Genomic DNA, 22,793 nt, shown 5'->3' with positions numbered 1-22,793 from the left:
CTGTGAGGTCCTCATCCACATCTTCAACATGAGCCTCAGCCTGGGGATGGTCCCCACCCTGTGGAAGGCCTCCTGTGTGGTCCCAGTTCCCAAAACACTGCACAACAAGGAACCAGCCCACTACAGACCAGTTGCCCTGACCTCCCACCTCATGAAGACCACGGAACGGCTTGTCCTGTCTCACATCCTGGACCCACTGCAGTTCACCTACAGACCCAACATCGGGGTAGATGACGCTGTCATCTACTGCAGCGAGTGCTCACCCACCTGGAGACCAGCGGAAGTGCTGTGAGAGTCATGTTTTTGATTTCTCCAGCGCTTTCAACACCATCAGACCAGCGCTGCTGCGGGGGAAGCTGGAGGACACAGGTGTGGATTGACATCTCGCCGCCTGGACCGCCCTCAGTACGTGCGGCTGAGCGGCTGTCAGTCTGAGGTGGTAAGATGCAGCACCGGGGGCCCTCCAGGGCACCATCCTCTCGCCTTTCCTCTTCACCCTCTCCACCTTGGATTTCACCTACAACACAGACAGCTGCCACCTCCAGAAGTTCTCTGATAACTCCGTCATTGTGGGTCGTGTGTCTGAGGGGAATGAGCTGGAGTACCGGTCGGTCATCACAGACTTCGTGGACTGGTGTGAGCGCAACCACTTGTGTCTCAACACCAGTAAGACGAAGGAGATGGTGATCGACCTCAGGAGAAAATCACCACCTCACCCACCGGTGAACATCCAGGCTGAGGACAAAGACTGGACAGTCTCAAATACCTGGGTGTTCACCTCAACAGCAAACTGGACTGGACTCAACACCGACGCCCTGTACAAAAAAGGCCAGAGTCCCCTCCACCTCCTGAGAAGACAGATTCTTTGGCGTGAGCAGGCCTCTGCTTAAGACCTTCTATGACTCTGTTGTAGCCTCAGCTCCCCTCTATGCTGTTGTCTGTTTGGCCCCGGGCAGCACAAAGCGGAAGAGAAAAAGACTGAATAAGCTGGTCAGGAAGTCCAGCTCTGTCCTGGGCTGTCCTCTGGAATCTCTGGAGGAGATGGCTGAGAGGAGGGTGTTAACCAAGCTCAAATCCATCATGGACAACTCCTCTCACCCTCTGCACCAGACTTTAGTGGAGCTGAACAGCTCATTCAGTGACAGGCTGAGGTACCCTCTGTGCAAGAAGGAACTATACCGCAGGTCGTTCCTCCCTGCTGCTGTCAGACTGTAACAGTAACAATGTGAAATAACCACATGCAATAATATGTCCACAATCACGTGCAATATTAATATGCCCACAAATCATGTGCAATAACAACTCGTTTACAAATCCCTGCACTAATGTCTCCTTATCACATCTAAACTCCATCTCACATATTGTAAATAAGATGCTCCTATCGCTTTTTCAATCCCAATCATGTTTATACGTATACATACGACGGCTGTCAATAAAGTATAGGTCCTTTTTATTTTTTCAAAAACTATATGGATTTCATTCATATGTTTTTACGTCAGACATGCTTGAACCCTCATGTGCATGCGTGAGTTTTTCCACGCCCGTCGGTGACGTCATTCGCCTGTGAGCACTCCTTGTGGGAGGAGTCGTCCAGCCCTTCGTCGGAATTCCTTTGTCTGAGAAGTTGCTGAGAGACTGGCGCTTTGTTTGATCAAAATTTTTTCTAAACCTGTGAGACACATCGAAGTGGACACGGTTCGAAAAATTAAGCTGGTTTTCGGTGAAAATTTTAACGGATGATGAGAGATTTTGAGGTGATACTGTCGCTTTAAGGACTTCCCACGGAGCGAGACGTCGTGCAGCGCTCCCAGGCGCCGTCGTCAGCCTGTTTCAAGCTGAAAACCTCCACATTTCAGGCTCTATTGATCCAGGATGTCGTGAGAGAACAGAGAAGTTTCAGAAGAAGTCGGTTTCAGCATTTTATCCGGATATTCAACTGTTAAAGGAGATTTTTTTTAATGAAGACATGAATAAAGACATGCGGACGGGTCCGCGCGTCGGGACGCAGCCGGCGCGGTGCGTCGGCACAGGAAAAACACCTCCGTGTTGATAACCATTTGTAAAATCCAGGCGGCTTTTGATGGCTTTCAGTGGAGTGAGCATATGGGAAATTGTCTAACAGCTGGACATGTTCCAACTTGTCCTTAAGGCTTCCAACGGAGGTGTTTTTCCTGTGGCGGAGCGTCGCGGCGGCTGCGAGCCGACGCTGCAATCCGCCCGCACGTCTTTCATTAAAAAAAAAAAATCTCCTTTAACAGTGGAATATCCGGATAAAATGCTGAAACTTCTCTGTTCTCTCTCGACGTCCTGGATCAATAGAGCCTGAAATGTGGAGGTTTTCAGCTTGAAACAGGCTGACGACGGCGCCTGAGAGCGCTGCACGACATCTTGCTCCGTGGGAAGTCCTTAAAGCGACAGTATCACCTCAAAATCTCATCAGCCGTTAAAATTTTCACCGAAAACAAGCTTAATTTTTCGAACCGTGTCCACTTTGATGTGTCTCACAGGTTTAGAAAAAATTTTGATCAAACAAAGTGCCAGTCTCTCAGCAACTTCTCAGACAAAGGAATTCCGACGAGGGCCTGGACGACTCCTCCCACAAGGAGTGCTCACAGGCAAATGACGTCACCGACAGGCGTGGAAAAACTCACGCATGCGCACGAGGGTTCAAGCATGTCTGACGTAAAAACATATGAATGAAATCCATATAGTTTTTGAAAAAAATAAAAAGGACCTATACTTTATTGACAGACCTCGTATGTACTTATATACATATTCTATAGCTACCTAATTTTTTTATATCTTGTACTGTTACAAGTATTATTCTTATTGCTTATCCTTGCACACGCTGTTGATGAACATTTTCCTCTACTTGCAGCCATCTCGTGTTTTTTAAGAGCTGACGTAACATGTGAATTTGTCCTCTGTGAGATCAATAAAGTTCATCTTATCTTAAAAACAACCAAATGGATCTCATATGAAAATACGTGTCCTTGCCGACAATAAACATCAAACTGGTCATAATTTCTTTATGTATGACTGCTTCTTTCAGTTTCTTTGTGAAATTGGACTAATATCTAATAAGGATTCAGGTACACTATTTGAAAGTGCTCCAGCTCTGTATAAAACAGACTTTAAGTGCATTCATTCAAGGTTTAAGTAGGGCAAAATGTTGACCTGTGGCCTGTCTTGTGGCATTGTGACATCGATCAGCGGTAGATAGTAGGTCTGAGAAAAGAACTTGGGAGCTTAAGCAGAATCCAAATGTTCTTCAAACATAAAAAAGGTGGTATGCCACTCTTTCATTTAGTCTCATCAAGAAAAGACTTTCATGCATTACATTCATATTAGTTCTTAGAGCACTGAAGTATGAGCCATGCAGCTCCATTTTGAACAAGATGGAGTAAATTACAATCTAATTTCATTGCACTGGACCAATCTGTTGAGCAATAGTTCAGACGGGACAAAACTAAAGGCCCCTTCACACACAGCATGAATGAGGCTGAATGGCGAACGCAAGAGGATTTGGATGACAGTAGTGCAAATTCAAATTGCACTTGAATGCCTTGGTATAGCAGTCACACAGCAGTATATGGCATATCTGTGCAGCCAGAACACGTGCATTCTACATTTGCATTGCGCTCACGCTGGAAAACAATTGAATGGCGGTGGAGTTGCAGGTTAACCTCAATCCGACTGCAGTTTCAACAATGGTATGGCAAGTCGTATGCAAGTTGAACCATTTGGACTACGGTCCTGTCCTAGCGTGGTTCTCTTCCTATTTGTCGGGCAGGAGTTTCTGTGTCTCGGCTAATCAGATCCTGTCTGACTCTGCTGATCTGTTGTGTGGAGTACCCCAAGGATTGGTTTTGGGCCCCATTCTATTTTTGGTTTATGTCCTTCCCTTAGGAAAGCTAATTCAGGGATTTGATGATGTCTTATTTATTTGCTGATGACATCCAGCTGTACTGCTCTTTTAATGTCTGAGATTCACAAACTGACTTCTTTAAGTAATTGCCTCGTGCAGATAAAACAATGGCTTTTGCAGCTAAATTCAGCAAAAACTGAAGTGCTGGTCATTGCACCAATGAGGCGATCCCAGGGATCACTCAGCATCTAAGTGACCTGAGCTTGTTTGTTAAATCAAGTCTTAGAAACCTCTGTTATCTTTGACAAAGAAATGTCACTTGAGCATCACTCAAAACAGCTCACAAGGAATTGTTTCTATCAGTTGCGAAAAATATTGAAACTTAGAAGTATTGTGTTGAATGATAATCTTGAGCTGATTATCCACACCTTTGTTTCCTTGTGTTTAGACTACTGTAACAGCTTATTTTCTTGCCTAAACCAAAAGCCGCTGTCTCGCTTGCAACAGGTCCAGAATTCTGCAGCTAGGCTGCTAACTCAGACTAACAGGAGGAGTCATATTACTCCACTTAAAAGCCCTGCACTGGCTCCCTGTGCGATATCGTTTTAACTTTAAAATCCTCGTGCTGACTTTCAGAGGTCTGCATGGTCAGGCTCCCCCTTATATTAGAGACTTGTTGTGTCCCTACACCCCCCTCTCGGAGCCTGAGGTCATTAAACCTGAATCTCCTCATGGTCCCTTGTACCCGTTTCAAGAACAGAGAAGATCGCTCTTTCCAGGCCATCGCGCCTAGGCTCTGGAATGATCTCCCACTCTATTTGCAGATTTGCTTCTGTTGATGCATTCAAGAGTAGGCTCAAGACGCACTTGTTTCTCCAAGCGTTTTAATCTACAGTGGAGAGAGCTGTTTATGACCATTATATTTGCTTTTTTGCAGTGATTGTATGTATTTTATTTTTAACTACCTTTTTTGGGCAGCACTTTGAGGCTCTCTCTGCCTGTGAAAAGTGCTATATAAATACAATTTACTTACTTACAAAGCCTCTGACATTTCATCTCATTTCATTGGACAATGCTTGTGGCGTCCCACAGGGGTCAGTATTGGGTCCAAAACTGTTTCTAATTTATATAAATGATATTGTCAATGTTTCCAAAATATTAAAATTAGTATTATTTGCAGATGACAAGCATTTTTTGTTCAGGGGGGGATTTGCAGGCGTTACTGAGGAGGATCAGTATAGAAATGGGAAAATTGAAAATATGGTTTGACAGAAACAAATTATCATTAAACTTAAGTAAAACAAAATACATGTTATTTGGCTATTGTAATACAGACATACAGGTTCAGTTACACGTCGAGGGGGTAGATATTGAAAGGGTACATGAAAATAAGTTTCTGGGGGTGATAATAGATGATAAGATAAAATGGAAGACTCATAAAACATATACAAAGTAAACTGTCAAGAAGCATTTCAGTTCTAAACAAAGCGAAACATTCTGGACCACAACTCACTCCGCATTCTTTACTGCTCACTGGTTTTATCATATTTACAGTACTGTGCAGAGGTATGGGGTAATACTTATAAAGGTACAACACAATCACTATCAGCAATGCAGAAAAGAGCTAAGAATTATTCATAATACTGGCTATAGAGATCATACAAATCCACTATTTTTATAATCCAAAATCTTAAAATTCACAGACTTGGTTCATTTTCAAACAGTACAAATTGTGTATAAAACAATAAACAATTTACTTCCAGCAAATATTAAAAATATGTTTAACAGATCAGGGGATTATAGTCTGAGGGGGAAATTTAATTTAAAGCATCAGTGGGCACGAACAACATTAAAAGGTTTCTGTATTTCTGTCTGTGGGGTGAGGATGTGGAACAGATTGGGAGTGGGGCTCAAGCAATGTCCAAGCATGAACCAGTTCAAACAGCGGTACAAAAATATGTTTTTTTTCTAGGTATAGGGAGGAGGAAGGGTAATGAGGGTTAGGGTGTTTTTGTTTTTTGCTTCGGCTTGAAAATATATATATATATATATATATATATATATATATATATATATATATATATATATATATATATATATATATTTTTTTTTTTTTTTTTTTTTTATATCGATTTAGGTGTGTAGGAATCTATGTGTATATGTGGCAAAGGGTATTACTGGTTGTGGGGAAGATGGGGTAGGGATAAATAAGCTGATGCTTCACCCTACCCCTTTTCGGACATGTTGGGTACACAGTAGGAACTTTTTTGTTGTTGTCTTTACTGATCTATCTTGTAATTGTTGTTGTATCAAATGTTCGAAATAAACAGTTTTCATTCATTCATTCATTGCATCACTCTAGTTCCATGTTCTGTGTAAAAGGAGGTGTGGTCTTCTGCCTGAGCGCAGGGGGCGTGGCCACACCCCTCAGCCTGCTGTGTGTGAGTCAGACTGAGGTGCCAGTCGAATCGAGGAAAACAAACAGCCAGTTGAAACGACGGACCAGATTATTCCAATCAGAAATTTTGGAAGCATGAATGGAATTGTTTAATTTACCTTTTTCTTCCAAAATACAAACTGAAAAGTAAAAGCAATCCAATGCCACGTTTTTTGCTGAATCACAATCCCCATTTGAGATCAGACCACATTTGTGTTTAGATGTCACCAACTTTTGACAATGGTTGACATTTTATAGGAATTAGTGTAAAATATCATGGATGAGATGGCCACCAAATAGCGACACTGTGTGCAAAGATTTCAAATCTGTACAGTGAGGTTTTATGAGATGCTGTCATTTGAGAAAAACAAACTTAAAATGGGCAAATATTGAAGGAGGTCTGGCATGACACGTCACAAAAAACAAAACACGAGGTGCTACAGAGTGAATTCATCTCAAAGTGAATGACAAGAGATGTAATCAATTCATAAACATTTAACGTGAGGAGGTGATTAAACAGTGGGCTTGAAACCAAAGACCCTCGGGTCAAACTCCAACCAGACAAAACAATCACTATGGGCAAGATCTTTAATCGCAGAGTTTCTCCGGGTGTGTAAGTAAACGTCTTGCGTGGCAGCAGCCTGACATTGGGGTTTTTGTGTGTGTGAGTGAGTGAGGCATCAGCCTTTTGACTTTCTGATTCATATGGTAAAGCACTATATAAATGCAGTCCATTTACCATTTAATGAAAAAGAATGTTTACATTTACACTTGGTCTCACTGTGCTGAAGTGTGACAGTTCTCTGCTGCTCACAGATTAAACATACTATCTATCTAAAAACCAAACTCATGATGCCTAAACACAAATATGAACTGAACTGAGACTTCTGTGTACCGACACCCCTTGTCATTACTATAACATAACCATCACCCCAACATAATCATCACCACCGTTGCATAACCAAAAGTGTCTGACAAGGCATCATGATTTCATCTGACTGAGAAAGTGTTGCTGCGCACAGGGTGTTTGTGACAAATAAACATGGGGAGGGACAAAAACAAATCCAGCAAGTGACTTACCAGGAGGACACAGGCAACTGTGTTGAGCTTCCCTCACCTCACGCGACTTTGGTAACCGAGCAGAAAGCTTCTGCAAAACAGATGGAAAATTATAGTGAATAATGTGTACAACATGAAAGGTTTCTTAATTTTTTTGTACATTTCTGTATTTTATCGTTGAAGCTAAAGAAAATATGTTGTATAAGTGTACCTTCCAATAAATAATTTATTTGGATTAATGGATTTTTAAAATATTCTTTTGGCTTCTCTACAAACCTAATAAATTAAGAACAATGAATAAAAGGAAAGTTACTGTAAAGTAACTTGTTCCATGTCTCACCCCTGCCAAGAACCTATTCAAGTACCAAAATATGACAGTTGGCCTCAGCAGATGCCAGCTTGTGATTTCACCCTGAATACAAATCAGAACGACTTAAGTAAATCCTCTGAAGCAGAGTGGTCAAATCCATCAGTGTTTCTTACTAGCAGGCAAATATCAATGGAGAGATATGGAGGCCACCAACAGGTGCTGAAGGGGATGTTATGAAGTCAGTCATTCTTAGCACTGGTGGAGTGCAATACCTGTGTTATACCCTATTAACAGCACTTTGAGTAGATGGAAATCAGTTAATCAGTCAAATCATCTGGTGGAGTGGCTGGTTGCCAGTGTTGTATAAAGTATCGGAAAATCACACTTAAGTAAAAGTACAGATACCCATTAAAAAAAATGACTTTGGTAGAAGTCACTGACTGAAATGCTACTCAAGTAAAAGTCTTAAAGTATCTAGTATTTATTGTACTTAAGTATGACAAGTAATGTACAACTAAATGTACTCAAGTATTGAAAGTAAAAGTACAAGTAAATGTTAATAAAAACGGACTGATTTTTTTATATTAAAATTTATCTAGGCTTGTAAATGACTGGTAGTATTAGTCAAAGTACTGAAAATTGTGCACATCACACAAAAACACTTCAGAAACAAGCTTTCAAAATCTAAACGAGAGTAGGCTACTCAGTAGGTGTTCACAGGAAACAGTTATTTCTATATGTATTTATTTATTTTCATTGTTACATGGTTTTATGATTTCTATTGTGTTTTGTTTCTTAGGTTCTTTTTGTTTCTTTAAAATTGTATTGTAACATTATTAATCTATTATTATTGACTATTATGTAGACTATTACTGTTGTTGCTATAATATATAAAAATTAAAAAAATTACAATTTGACTCTTACGACAACGAACGCTGAGCCATTAATTATACAGAAAACAAAACACAAACGTGCTGATGCGAACAGCTTAACGCTAACTTTAACATTGAAAACGCCATAGACATGCATCAGTCCTGTTTTTAAGTTATAAAATACATCTTTTAACTGTTTCAGAAGACCATAAGAGGTCGGTTTAACATAAAATATTAAATATTACTCAGACATATGCTCTTCAGGGTTTTAGCGGGGAAAAAATTAGGATAAAGCGAAATAAATCAATCCACGAATCATAGATCGAAGCACTGCTTCGACCTGCAAATCACAGCTTCGATTGGTTCAAGGTTCAAAGCAAAGCCACGCTGCAGAAAAGTTGCTTACAGACCCGCTGCAGGTCTGTAATCAACGTAGAGAAATAATAATTTTCCTGACAAACACCCCCCAAGTGCGCAACTGCAAAAAAGCCTACCAGACATGCCTCATGACAAATCGGCCTGACTTCGCTGCAGTCACTAGTAATCAGTGGTGTCTCTGGGTGAAAACACGACTTTTTTCGAGTGTGTGTGGGTTTTTTTTTGTAACGTGTAATGGCATGGCGAATAGAAAATGTATTGGAGTAGAAGTATGCAATTAAGGTCAGTAATGTAGTGAAGTAAAAGTGAAAGTAAGCTGAATTAAAAAAAAACTCAAGTACAAAGTCTCCCAAAACGTACTTAAGTACAGTAGTGAAGTATTTTTACTTTGTTACTATACAACACTGGTGGTTGCAAAGAAAACCTGCACCCTCCTGGCCCTTACTGGAATCATGTTGACACCTCTGCCCTATATGTTACTGCTGATTGCAAATGCCAATAGTAAAGTCTTTGTCTACATCTGGTTGAAAACAAAATATTTAAAGCATCTCATACAGAATCAACTCTACATTTACACTCTTAGCCCTCTTTCCCTCGACTCATGTTTATATTATTCACGAACAGTTCCAGGAACTGATTCGGTTGATACTGGCAGAGTCTGCTCACGGCTGGAGAAGTCTTTACTAAGGAATCCAGAGAGCTACACAGCAACAGCTTTCTGGATGTGCACCTGAACTAACAACTTAAAAACACATTTCCATGACTGGGTAGTGTACAGAGTGTTTGTTGAGATTCACATCAACACTTTGATTTATTTTGGACAATTAAAAAAAATAAATAACAGTCAAATTAACACAACACTAACAGATAATTGCAGAATATGTATTATTTGTTAATTTCAATGGGAAGAATCTGTTTTCAGAAGATTGTAAGTGTGTGTGTCACTGTCCTGCCTGCTGCAGTTTTACAATGGTAACCTGATAGCAGAGTCAGTGAACATTCTATTTTAAACGATGATGAATTTTTAGACCTGGCACCGTGTGTCCCTTTGCTTCCTGTTATGGGTCGTTGATGTCAGGCCATTCCTTCAGTCCTTTTTAGCTTTGTACCTGTTCTTACTCAGAGTGGTGCAATGAAGTTTTGTTTGTCACATCTATTTCGCTCCAGCTCTGTGGTGTAACACTTCAGTTTTTCAATTTTTAATTTCAATTTATTTTCATTTTTATCACGCCAAATCACAACAGAGTTGCCTCAAGGCGCTTCACACAAGTAATGTCCAAACTTACTAACCCCCAGAGGAACAGTGGTAAGGAAAAACTCCCTCTGAGGAAGAAACCTCAAGCAGACCAGACTCAAAGGGGTGACCCTCTGCTTGGGCCATGCTACAAACAAATTACAGAACAATTCACAAAATGAATATACAGGAAATGCTGTTAGTGCACAGGACAAGAGGGTCTCCAGCACAAATACAACTCCCATCTCTGGATGGAGCAAGACAAGAAATACTGTATAATTTGTCAGCATTAAACAACAAGAAAAACAGAAGAAATTTTAAGGTGATCGCCGGCCACTAGCCCTAAGCTTCGCTAAAAGACCCAGAACTTAGGTAAAGTTGAGGCCGCGGCCCGCTCCGTTTCCTAATGGAATTAATTAAAAGAGGATCTGAATGAAATTTCAAACAAAGGAGATGCCTTTTTATGGGCTTTTTGTCTTCTAGTATTGAAAAAAAAAAAACAGCCATTTGCAGAATTTCTCAGTTGCTTGTAACAAACTGTTACTTTTTTCTTCCTGAAGAAATAGGTTTTTTTTTTTTGCATGAAAAACAGTGGATTATTATATCAAACAGAGAAATGTTTGGCAGAAAAGTCTGCAAATATGACCAACTTCACAACACAGTCAAAAAAAACAACAAAGACGCTCAAATAACTGGCAGTTCAGAGGGTAAACTTCATGTAACATTGGGTTGGAGGTTGATAATAGTATAAAGAAGTGGAGCTCATTGGAGGACAAATTAGTCCAGAAAAAGGAAAGAAAAAATGACCAGGAACTGTGTCGGTGCAGGCGAAAAGAAGTCCCAGCCGTGTTCTTCATGTTGTGCCCACTACTATTCTGGTGGGAAATTGCAGTACAACACGCACCACCGTGACAATGTGAACTTCAAAAGGGTAACACCCACGTCAACATGACTGCATAGCTACGGAGTTGTAGAAGCATAAATCAAGCTTATCCACAACTGGAACTCAACTCAACTCAGCTCAAGCTTTATTGTCATAAGCACAGTAAAGAAACACGTTTCCTTGCACAATGAAATTCTTACTTTGCCACCCTACACTGAATGCCAAAAAGAAAGAAAAGCAACATCAATAAAATAAATCTAAGTATAAATCTCAGGTTAAAATATGTGCATGAAAAATAAATAAGAAATGTACATAACTGTGCGGTGCACTACATTAGCTAATTATTAACCTGTGCAATGTATTCTGTGCAGTGGAATAAAATGATCATAATCAGGAAATCTCACTATATCAATAGTGCTCATTCTTTAAAGTGGGGAGCTCTTAGAACAACTGTTTAACAGTCTGATAGCCACAGGAAAAAAAAAAAAAAAAAAAAAAAAAAAAAAAAAAAAGAGTTCTTGAATCTGGTGATCCTGCATCTCACACTCCTGTATCTCCGGGCCTGATGGCAGAAGTGAGAACAGTACATGCTGGGGGTGTGTAGAGTCTCTGATAATGGAGGCAGCGCTCCTGTGGACTCTGCGGTGATAAATGCTCTGCAGAGGGTTGTGGTGTCCTGATGATTTTAGACGCAGTTTTTACCACTCTCTGCAGGCATTTGGAAAGTGGAGCCACCAGCTGGACATGGTTCACAGAAGTCCCAAATCTTTTGTGCAGGTAAAAAACAGGAGCCTTACTCACTCATTTTTAACCACTTACTGCAATTAGGGGTCACTGGAGGGCTGGAGCCTATTCCAGGAGTCACAGGCTGTGAGGCAGGGTACACCCTGGATAGGTCGCCAGTCTGTCACAGGGCCACATATAGACAAACAAACACATTCACACCCATACACACACCTACGGACTTATCAAACCTGCATGTCTTTAGATGTGGGAGGAATCCAGAGCACCTGAAATGTAGCCTGCTAATGACAATTTTTATTTGGAATATCAGCTTCCATAAAAATTAGCACGGCTTTTATCTCATTCAAGCAACGACAAGGCAGTGTTATATCATGTGATGCGGAATGTCAAAAACCTTTTATAACAAAAATATGCCAGGAGACCACACAAAACAATAAATTAAGTCGTGACACAAAATTCAAATTTTAAATAAATCCCCACTCAAGGGGAGGTGATGGTCCAGAGGTTGGAGTGTGAGGTCATGAGTTTGATTCCCCATCAGACAAAAATCACAAATTTGCTCATGGTGTGTTGCTGAGCACCTTTTGCATTGTAGTGCCTTGACATCAGAGTTTGTGCGTGCATGGCACGGATTGCTGTCATCACTTTGCGTGTTAGTATAATGTTTTTTTTCCATCTATATATAAAAAGTGCTGCATAAAATGACTCCAATGGCCTTAAAAAGCAAATTAAAAATAACTGCATCAAACCACAAACCTTTGACAGATGTTTATGGGATTCACAGATTTTAGACAATAATGTATCAGTTCCTGCCTGATATAAATAATATATTAATTTAATACACACTAACAGAGGATTTATAAACACAAAAATTGAAAAAGAGCTTGGATGGTTAATAAATCCAAATCATTTTAAAAACAGACATTTAAATCTAAAAACAAAACAAAAAAAAACTAAAAAAGAAAAGCCTCTATATAAACCACAAATGAACAGTTAGATATCTGAATTAATTCCTTCAAAATAGTGATTTTAAAAATAGGTGGTTTGATAAAATCTATATACTACTTTAAATTGTGTTAAAATTTATTTCTCAATATAAATTTGACAGTCGACCATTTTTTCAACCTCAAATCCCCCAAATGACTACTGAAAATAATTAAGATCTGTAGTAAAAATAAAACATTCCTTATGAAAAAAGTAAGCCCCTTTGGTGGCTCCCTTGTTTTCACTCAGGGTTGTCGCAGCAGATCCGATGTGGATCTGCATGTTGATTTGGCAGAGGTTTTACACTGGATGTCCTTCCTGATGCAACTCCACATTACATGGAGACCTGTGGCAAGGGTGGGGTTTGAACTGGGGACCTCCCGCACTTAAACCAAGCACACTAATCACTTTGCCACCACCTATAATAGCTGAATTGTCACAGCCAGCACCAATAGTATGGCACCAAACAAAACAAAAACGAGGACTACGTAGTAAAAAACAAATCCATCCTCTTCTTCTTTCGACTGCTCCCATCAGGGGTCGCCACAGCAGATCAATCGTTTCCATCTCACCCTGCCCTCTGTTCATCTGTCACACCAACCACCTGCATGTCCTCCCTCACCACATCCATAAACCTCTTTGTCCTCCCTCTTCTCCCCCTGCCTTGTGGCTCCATCCTCAGCATCCTTCTCCCTATATAGAGGGTTTTCATGTGACGTATTGGTCACGTGATTTTGTGCCCTGCGGCCATTGTGGATTACAACGCAGTGGCCACTGTGATACGCTACGTGCATTTGGCGAACAACTGCAGAAGCTTCAACAATCTGCAATTTTTGTGCTGTCGTCAGTTGTTCAAACAGAGGTGATAAAAATGAGGCAGTCACTCATTTTACAGGCAACAAGCAGTTATTGTGCAGCAAGCAGTGGAGTACTAGAGCTTTCTAAGCGATGCAGAGAGACCTGGCTCAGCAGAAGAGGCAGAGCAGATCTGAAGGAAGCTTTAATATCGCCAGAACCAAGCAGACCACCCGTAAATCCAAAGACAAAGCTGCTCTTCCAGCGCCTTGTGAGAGAAATCACTCAAGACCTCAAGACCGACCTCCGCTTTCAGAGTTCCGCTATGATGCTCTGCAGGAGGCCAGCGAGGCTTACCTGGTCGGCAGCTTGCAGATCAGCAGCTCGTGGATTTCTAGCGGCTGATCTCTCTCAGCGTCATGGTGCTGGGCATGTAACGGTGAGGCTTCTTCACAACGACGCTAGCCAGAGCGCTGTTCCAGGCCGCTTTGGTAGCGAGCTGCTTCCTCAGAGCTTTTCCTCCGGTGGATTTACGGGCGGTCTGCTTGGTTCTGGCCATATTAAGCTTACGCTGTGAAACTGCTGGCCACTTTGTTACATCGTCATTAAATTCAGTATTCGGTATAACATACGGATACACTGAACCAACTGTTACACATTGATCAAGATAACAGCTTTATCTCGAGGGTTTAAAGCCTCGTAATAAGCTTTCATTCTCTCTATTTTCTTTCACATGCCAGCCGCGTAGTAATCCATGATGGAGACGGGAGCAAATTGGTCACATGATTGAAAACCCTCTATACCCTGTGTCCTTCCTCTCACATGTCCAAACCATCTCACTCTTACCTCTTTGACTTTGTCTCCAAACCGCCCCACCGGAGCTGTCCCTCTGATATGGCAATTCTCACTCTCAAAAAGAATGAGAACATCTTCAGTTCTGCCACCTCCTGCTCTGCCTCCTGCCATTTTGTTAGTGCCACCGTCTCTATGCTGTACAACATAGGTGGTCTCACAACTGTCTAGACCTTCCCCTTCACTCTTGCAGATATTCTTGGGAGACAGATCAGTCCTGCCACCTTTCACCACCCACTCCACCCTGCCTGCACTCTCTTCTTCACCTCTCAATGCACTTATTCCAGTTAAGTGTCACATTCACACCTATGGGCAATTTAGAGTTAAGAATTACTGGAGCACAGACGGAACCCACGTGATCGCAGGGAGAAAATGCAAACTCCACATAAACAGGACCAAGCAGGAAGCAAAACCAGGACCTTCAAACTATCCCAAAACATTAAAGAGACAAATTAACCCAGAATGTCATTTCTAAATCACAACAGTTCCCCTTAGAGACATCAGCTATAAGAAAACAAGAGCTTCTCTTTTGCCCTCAGCCAATGACAATGTGACATAATGTCACATGATGCCCAGAGACATGACAGCAAACGGGACAGTGTGAGAAAAAGCTTAAGCAAGGACAACAAGAACATTACAAAAACAAGAAAATTACTACAGAAGAAAGCCACACTGATGGTGCTTTCAAATATATAAGGAATCTAACCAGGCCCAGGGGGCTGTAATGAAAACACTGACAGAAATAGATAGCCAGCTAGATTAGCATTGATATTGTGTTCAAACCCTGTCCATATATATCAGTGGACACAGTAAGCATATAGGAGCGCTTGGTTACATCATCTTTAATGTAAAACATCACCACTACATGTTGTTGAAAAAGGCATCAGACACTTTCATTGTTTTATTGTGTCTATATTGTGCAGCGAAGCATTGCATTGATTCTTTACTTGCAACAGCAGTTCCAAGGCCATTCTCATGGCTCCACAAAACCCGAATCACTTAACAATAATAACATTTATTTAGCCATTTACAAATTCCACTGAGATCGAAACCTCTTTTACAAGGATAATCCGTGTCAGGGTTTCCCCTCGAATCCTGGTTTTAATTCTGTCTTTTAACCAGTTGTCATGTCTTCGATTTCAACCAGATGGCACACACTGTTATTTCCCACACCTGGAACAGATGAGTGACTGATGAATATAGACTACTTAAACCCTGACTGTCTGATCAGTAGTTGACAGATACTTGCATTGCAGTTTGCACTGCATGTTCCTTGTGATTGCAGTTTCCATGCTCCTTGATCTAGCCACGCCATGTTGTTCATGATCCAGGACCCAGACCGTTTCCAGAAGAACCAAGCCTGATTGCCTCTCTGTGACCTTGACCACATCTTCTTGATGCTTCCATGCACTTAAAACATCTGAGCTTCCCGCAGCTAAACCTCAGGTAATCTGGCCAACTTTTTAATTCCCGTATTAGAGTGAACTCTTTCCTTGTGTTCCAGATGATTCCTGCGCGGCTCCCACGCTGTGCTGGTCCCTGTGAATGATTCCTGAACAGTAAACCTTATTTCCAAAGAAGAGAACATTATTTCCACGCTTCTGAAGAATCCTGTGCTAAGCCTTTTATGAACAGTAACTGTTTGGTGACTTCAGTGTTACGAGTGCATTCACTCAACGTCTGTCTTCATTCCCCTAGTTCCTGGTCTTAGAGGCAAGTGTTCCACCTGGTCCTGGTCCTGAACCACTTTGCTCTGTTCATCTTCAAGAGTGGCTCGGGATACTGCAGCTCCCTATTTTTTCCGCCAGGAGGCGGGCCATCTCTCCATTCTGCAGGCACCCCCAGTGCAGCATTATTTATTTTATTGTTACCAATAAATATCTTTTCCTTTGTAATCCTTCCCGTGTCCTGCTCAGTAGCATTTGGGTCCATTGCCTGAAATGGTCCAGTTCTGTCCAGACTACTAACCATAACAGACCTGGCCAAGAAAGGCAGCAGCACGTCAATGGACAGGTTAACATCAACATGAGAACGTTGGTGATAAATAAAATACAATCATCTTGGTCATAATAACATTGCACATCATGTAAGTCTCTAAGATTTAGATTTAGGAACATAGGCACTGTTGCAAAGGAATCCCATTCACAACCTCATAAAATAGATTGGAAGGTCTTCAAGGAGGTCAGTCAGGACAGTTTGAGTTCGGTTGGAAGACATTCCAATCAGAGGGAAAGACTTTCACAATTCAGAGCGGACACAAGGCACACGAAAACATAACGTCATTTGAGCACAGAGCATAACGGCTTTCAGATCTCTGAAGTAAAATGGATAAATAGGTCAGAACCAGACCAATAAGAGTTTCATAATCCAGAATCATCCAGTGTATATCGCCTAACAGACAGAGGGGGCATGCCCGCTTTGGCATACAATTCACAGTGGTGGGTGAGGTGGCTACAACCAGTGATGAATCTCAGGGTGCAGTGATACAGCGGGGTCAAGGACTGTAAACAATTGGATGAAGCACACCTATGCACGACATTGCCATAGTCCAATAATGGCACCAAGGTAGCAATTATCAGGAGCTGCTGAGCACTTGAGGGGAAGCATGATTTGTTTCTGCAATCGAAGCCTAGCTTCACCCCTAATTTGAAGATCAAGGGCCTCATGTACAAAGTGTGCTTATGCACAAAAACATGGCGTACGTTCGTCTCCACGCAAATGTTCAGATGTATCAAAAGTGATATGACCGTGGAAATGGGCGATGTGTCATGCAAAAATTCTGGCTGCCATACGCACATTTCTACAGCTATTGTTCCACTGCAGACACACAGAGGTGATGCTGGGACACTATTAATAGTGTGAAAACATGAAGTAATCAGAGTGATGTGCAATTAACACACCCATGTGTTTGCAATTATATGGATGGATATAAAACCATACCCAAAGTGATGCATAAAAAAGGCACTATAACAATGGCTGCATTAGCGTCAGAGGACCTTGCAAATGGTGCAATCTGACATGAGTGTGTATTCAGGGAACGCGAGGGTTTTCTTGCAAATGACAATAATTGGCTCATAAACCGATTCCAATTACCAAGGCCAGTGCTACTGAAGGTACGAGACAGAACTGCGGCCCTCCCAGAGTGCAATATGGCGAGGAGCCAGGCGTTTGTCTGTGCCCACACAGGTGCTGAACACGCTGGGCTTCCTGGAAACGGGGGCATTCCAGCATGAGCTGGCCGATCAGTCAGTAGTGCGCCAGTCAACCTTGAGCCGAGCCATGCCAGCTGTGTGGAACGCAATCATCCAAATGTCATCAGGTACATCACATTCCAACGTTAAACCGCCATTTGTAGCGAGAGTTGGTTTCAGTGTAATCGGAGCTACTTACTGCACACATGTTCACATCATATGCGATGCGCAAATGCATATCAGGCTGGTTGGTGGCTGGCATGGTGCACGATGAGGGGCTGCTTGCTGTGTAAACAGTGTCACTGGAAGCCGTAGTCTCAATCCTGCATGCAGGCGTCTCAGGACTTTGGTCGCCTGGTTGTCGACCCGGAGGTGACAACACCACTCGGTAGCATCCTGAGTGACCAGGCAGCCTTTTGTAGGGAGAACACTGTCTGCTCCACATGGAGAGGGGCGTAGAAAAGGTCGCCTAAACAAAGTTTGTCTCCTTTACACCCAGTTGGCCAGCCACGGTCAACGGGCATCTTCATAGCGGTCGAACAACATGAAATCAAATTCTACAAAAGCAAGCAGAACCTGAAAGTAGCCTGCTGGAATGTCAGGACTATGCTTGACAAGGCTGACAGCAGCCGCCTGGAATGCCGTTCCGCTCTTATAGCACATGAACTCGCTCACCTCAGCATCGACATAGCAGCTCTAAGCGAGGTCCACTTCGCTGATGAAGGCAGCCTCAAAAAACAGGGCACCGGCTACACCTTCTACTGGTCAGGGAAACCGTCAACTGAAAGGCATATGTGTGGTGTCGGACTCATGGTGAGGAACTCCATCACCTCAAAATTGGAAACGCTGCAGAATGGCCACTCAGACCACATCATGTCCACGAGTCTACCACTGATAGTAAGCATCATCTTGCACTCTTCAGTGTCTATGCCCGACCCTTCGGCAGATCCTGCAGATAGACAGTTTCTTTTCCAATCTGCACAGACTAGCGAACAACATTCACGCACGCGACAAAGTCGCAATCCTCGATGACTTCAAATCACGAGTGGGTAGGGACTCCAATGCCTGACGATTATTGCGTTGTATCTGACCCATTCTTTTTTTTGTCTGCGTGTGGGTCTCATCTCGTATGGTGCATTAAAAACATTGTGGAATGTAGTGCATTAAAAACACACAGACATGAATGTGGGGTTAGAATGGACTGGATCCTTGAATGTGCGGTGTTTTATTTTTAATTATCTTTAATGCATATATATTAATTTAACCTGTCCTTGTGTTGTCGCCATTAGTATTTCATGCAGCTGTTAATCGTATAAGTAACCGTAAAATTTCAGTGAAAAACAGTTACTGAGGAAGGATATATACATACATACACTCAACAAAAATATAAACGCAACACTTTTGGTTTTGCTCCCATTTTGTATGAGATGAACTCAAAGATCTAAAACTTTTTCCACATACACAATATCACCATTTCCCTCAAATATTGTTCACAAACCAGTCTAAATCTGTGATAGTGAGCACTTCTCCTTTGCTGAGATAATCCATCCCACCTCACAGGTGTGCCATATCAAGATGCTGATTAGACACCATGATTAGTGCACAGGTGTGCCTTAGACTGCCCACAATAAAAGGCCACTCTGAAAGGTGCAGTTTTATCACAGCACAATGCCACAGATGTCGCAAGATTTGAGGGAGCGTGCAGTTGGCATGCTGACAGCAGGAATGTCAACCAGAGCTGTTGCTCGTGTATTGAATGCTCATTTCTCTACCATAAGCCGTCTCCAAAGGCGTTTCAGAGAATTTGGCAGTACATCCAACCAGCCTCACAACCGCAGACCACGTGTAACCACACCAGCCCAGGACCTCCACATCCAGCATGTTCACCTCCAAGATCGTCTGAGACCAGCCACTCGGACAGCTGCTGAAACAACCAGTTTGCATAACCAAAGAATTTCTGCACAAACTGTCAGAAACTGTCTCAGGGAAGTTCATCTGCATGCTCGTTGTCCTCATCGGGGTCTCGATCTGACTCCAGTTTGTCATCGTAACCGACTTGAGTGGGCAAATGCTCACATTCGCTGGTGTTTGGCACGTTGGAGAGGTGTTCTCTTCACGGATGAATCCCGGTTGACACTGTTCAGGGCAGATGGCAGACAGCGTGTGTGGCATCGTGTGGGTGAGCGGTTTTCTGATGTCAGTGTTGTGGATCGAGTGGCCCATGGTGGCGGTGGGGTTATGGTATGGGCAGGCGTCTGTTATGGACGAAGAACAGAGGTGCATTTTATTGATGGTATTTTGAATGCACAGAGATACCGTGATGAGATCCTGAGGCCCATTGTTGTGCCATACATCCAAGAACATCACCTCATGTTGCAGCAAGATAATGCACAGCCCCATGTTGCAAGGATCTGTACACAATTCTTGGAAGCTGAAAATGTCCCAGTTCTTGCATGGTCTGCATACTCACCGGACATGTCACCCACTGAGCATGTTTGGGATGCTCTGGACGCACCACGCCGGCTGTGTCCCGACGCGCGGACCCGTCCGCATGTCTTTCATTAAAAAAAAAAAAAATCTCCTTTAACAGTTGGAATATCCGGATAAAATGCTGAAACAGACTTCTTCTGAAACTTCTCTGTTCTCTCACGACGTCCTGGATCAATAGAGCCTGAAATGTGGAGGTTTTCAGCTTGAAGCAGGCTGACGACAGCTCCTGGGAACGCTGCATGACGTCTCGCTCCGTGGGAAGTCCTTAAAGCGACAGTATCGCCTCAAAATCTCTCAGCCGTTAAAATTTTCACTGAAAACCAGCTTAATTTTTCGAACCGTGTCCACTTCGATGTGTCTCACAGGTTTAGAAAACATTTTGATCAAACAAAGTGCCAGTCTCTCAGCAACTTCTCAGACAAAGGAATTCCGACGAGGGGCTGGACGACTCCTCCCACAAGGAGTGCTCACAGGCGAATGACGTCACCGACAGGCGTGGAAAAACTCATGCATGCGCACGAGGGTTCAAGCATATGAATGAAATCCATATAGTTTTTGAAAAAAATAAAAAAGGACCTATACTTTATTGACAGACCTCGTATTTGAGGGGAAATGGTGATATTGTGTATGTGGAAAAAAGTTTTAGATCTTTGAGTTCATCTCATACAAAATGGGAGCAAAACCAAAAGTGTTGCGTTTATATTATTGTTGAGTATACATACACACAACTGGTGTGAGGTTATGAGAAGAAAGTTATTAATATTGACCGGTGGGCTCTGTGAGGGGGGTAGAGGTGGGTGTGCTGTCAAGGGTGACGTGGTTTTGAATTTTTTTTTTCTTCCTTTCCCCTTCTCCTTTCCCCCTTCCTTTTTCTTTTCCTTTCCCTTCCCCTCTCTTTTCCTTCCCTATCCCTTTCCTTTCTCCTCCCTCCTTCCTTCTTCCCTCCTCCCCGAAAGGAAACTAAAACAATACCAAGTCAGTTAATGTTGAGTGGGAGGGTTGGGATTCTGCTGTGTCATTGTATGGAGGTGAAGAATTTTTGCATTGTGATGAAATCTGTGACAAGATTTCTCCAATAATTGATGTTTATACAGTTTTGTGTTTTCCAGTTCATGAGGGTAGTTTTCTTGGCGATGGTTAGAGCTATGAGGACCAGTTTGAAATCTATAGTTTATTTGGTAATTATTGAAGTGTCCCCTAGCAAGCAAAGTGCGGGACATAATGGGATGTGGCAGTCCAGCAAGGATGACAGTGCCTGTGTAACCTGTTTCCAGAAGTGTCTGATGGGGGTGCAGTGCCATGTCACATGAATGTATGTGTCTGTGCAGTGCATGCAAATTTCTGATGTGAATCCCATTTTTGATAACCTTTCCCCCGTGTAATGTGTTCTGTGCAGTGTTTTGTATTGTATCAATTGTAAATTTGCATTATTAGTCATAAAATAAATATTTTTACAGATTTGATTCCAGAAGTTGGCATCGAGAGAAACTGACAAGTCATTTTCCCATTTGGATGTCGGCAGAGATATTTCTTGAAGAGATTTTAAAATAATTTTGTATATTTTGGAGAGTAATTTTTTGGATGAAGATAGATTAATTAATTGTGATATTGCAGGTGGGAGTTGTAGATTTGATGATCTGAAATGTATTTTTGTTTGTAAAATTGATTTTAATTGCAGGTATTTCAGGAACTGATTGCTCCTGATGCCAAACCTCTGGATCAGGAGTGGAAATTGTAAAAGTTCATTGGAATTGAAGATATGGTTAATGTGAGTGATAACTTTAACACATGAGCTGAAAAGGGTAAGTGATTTTTTATTATTTACAAAGTCCGGGTTATTCCACAGTGGAGTGAAGTTAGATGGGGCAAGAGTGGAGTTAGTGATTTGGTGGAATTTCCACTAGGCTGTCAGGGTGGAGGCTATTGTGACTGCGTTTAAGCATGTATGGTGTTTGACTTTGTAATAAAAGGGATGTCTGATATGTTTATGTCTTTGCACAGAGTTTGTTCCAAGTCTAGCCAGATGATATCGGATTGGGTAGGGTTCGTCCATTTATATATGTATTGTAGTTGGTTTGCCAGGGAGTATAATTGAAAGTATGGTGCTTCTACACCTCCTTGAAATGTATTTATTTTTATTTTTTTTTGCAGAGTGGTTAGTTTTATTCTTGGTGGTTTGTTTTTCCAATAGAAATGGGAAATGATTGAATCTAATTTTCTGAACCAGGTGGGTTTGGGATGGATTGGAATCACTGAAAATAAATAGTTTAATTTAGGTAATATGTTAATTTTTACGACTGCTATTCTGCCAATTATGGTAAGTGGTAAATTATGCCAGCTGAGTAAGTCATCTATTGTTGTCAGTAATGGTGTAAAGTTGAGAGCGCTCAGCTCTGACAGCCTGGAGGATATCTTCACTCCTAGATAAGTGATGAGATCTGTGCATAAGGGAATGGGTAATTGCTGGGTTACCACATCCCAATAACTTAAGTGGGAGAATGGATGATTTGTTCCAGTTTATTGCATAATCAGAGATTTGGAAAAATGACTGAATTGTTGTAATTACTTCTTGTAGAGAGATTTGTGTATTTTGAATGAAAAGTAAAATATCATCTGCATATAGTGATATTTTATGACTCTGGGTTGTTTCAATACCTTTGATGAGTGGGTTCTGAAGGGATTGCTGCTGCTAGAGG

At 41.9% G+C, this 22,793-nt stretch overlaps 1 protein-coding gene across 1 annotated transcript in view; it reads right to left on the bottom strand.

Annotated features, from left to right (window-relative positions):
* The window catches only part of LOC117522995 (collagen alpha-1(XIII) chain-like), a 407,773-nt gene that overhangs the window by 356,408 nt on the left and 28,572 nt on the right, over nucleotides 1–22,793 (bottom strand). The window contains exon 2 of the mRNA XM_034184413.1: nucleotides 7,386–7,455. Within this exon, the coding sequence (XP_034040304.1) occupies nucleotides 7,386–7,455 (70 nt within the window). The remainder of the gene's footprint in view (nucleotides 1–7,385; nucleotides 7,456–22,793) is intronic.

Source organism: Thalassophryne amazonica, chromosome 13, assembly GCF_902500255.1.
Source record: "Thalassophryne amazonica chromosome 13, fThaAma1.1, whole genome shotgun sequence".
NCBI lineage: Eukaryota > Metazoa > Chordata > Actinopteri > Batrachoidiformes > Batrachoididae > Thalassophryne > Thalassophryne amazonica.
The sequence above is the reverse complement of the archived record's forward strand: the minus strand, read 5'-3'. Positions and strand labels throughout refer to the sequence as shown.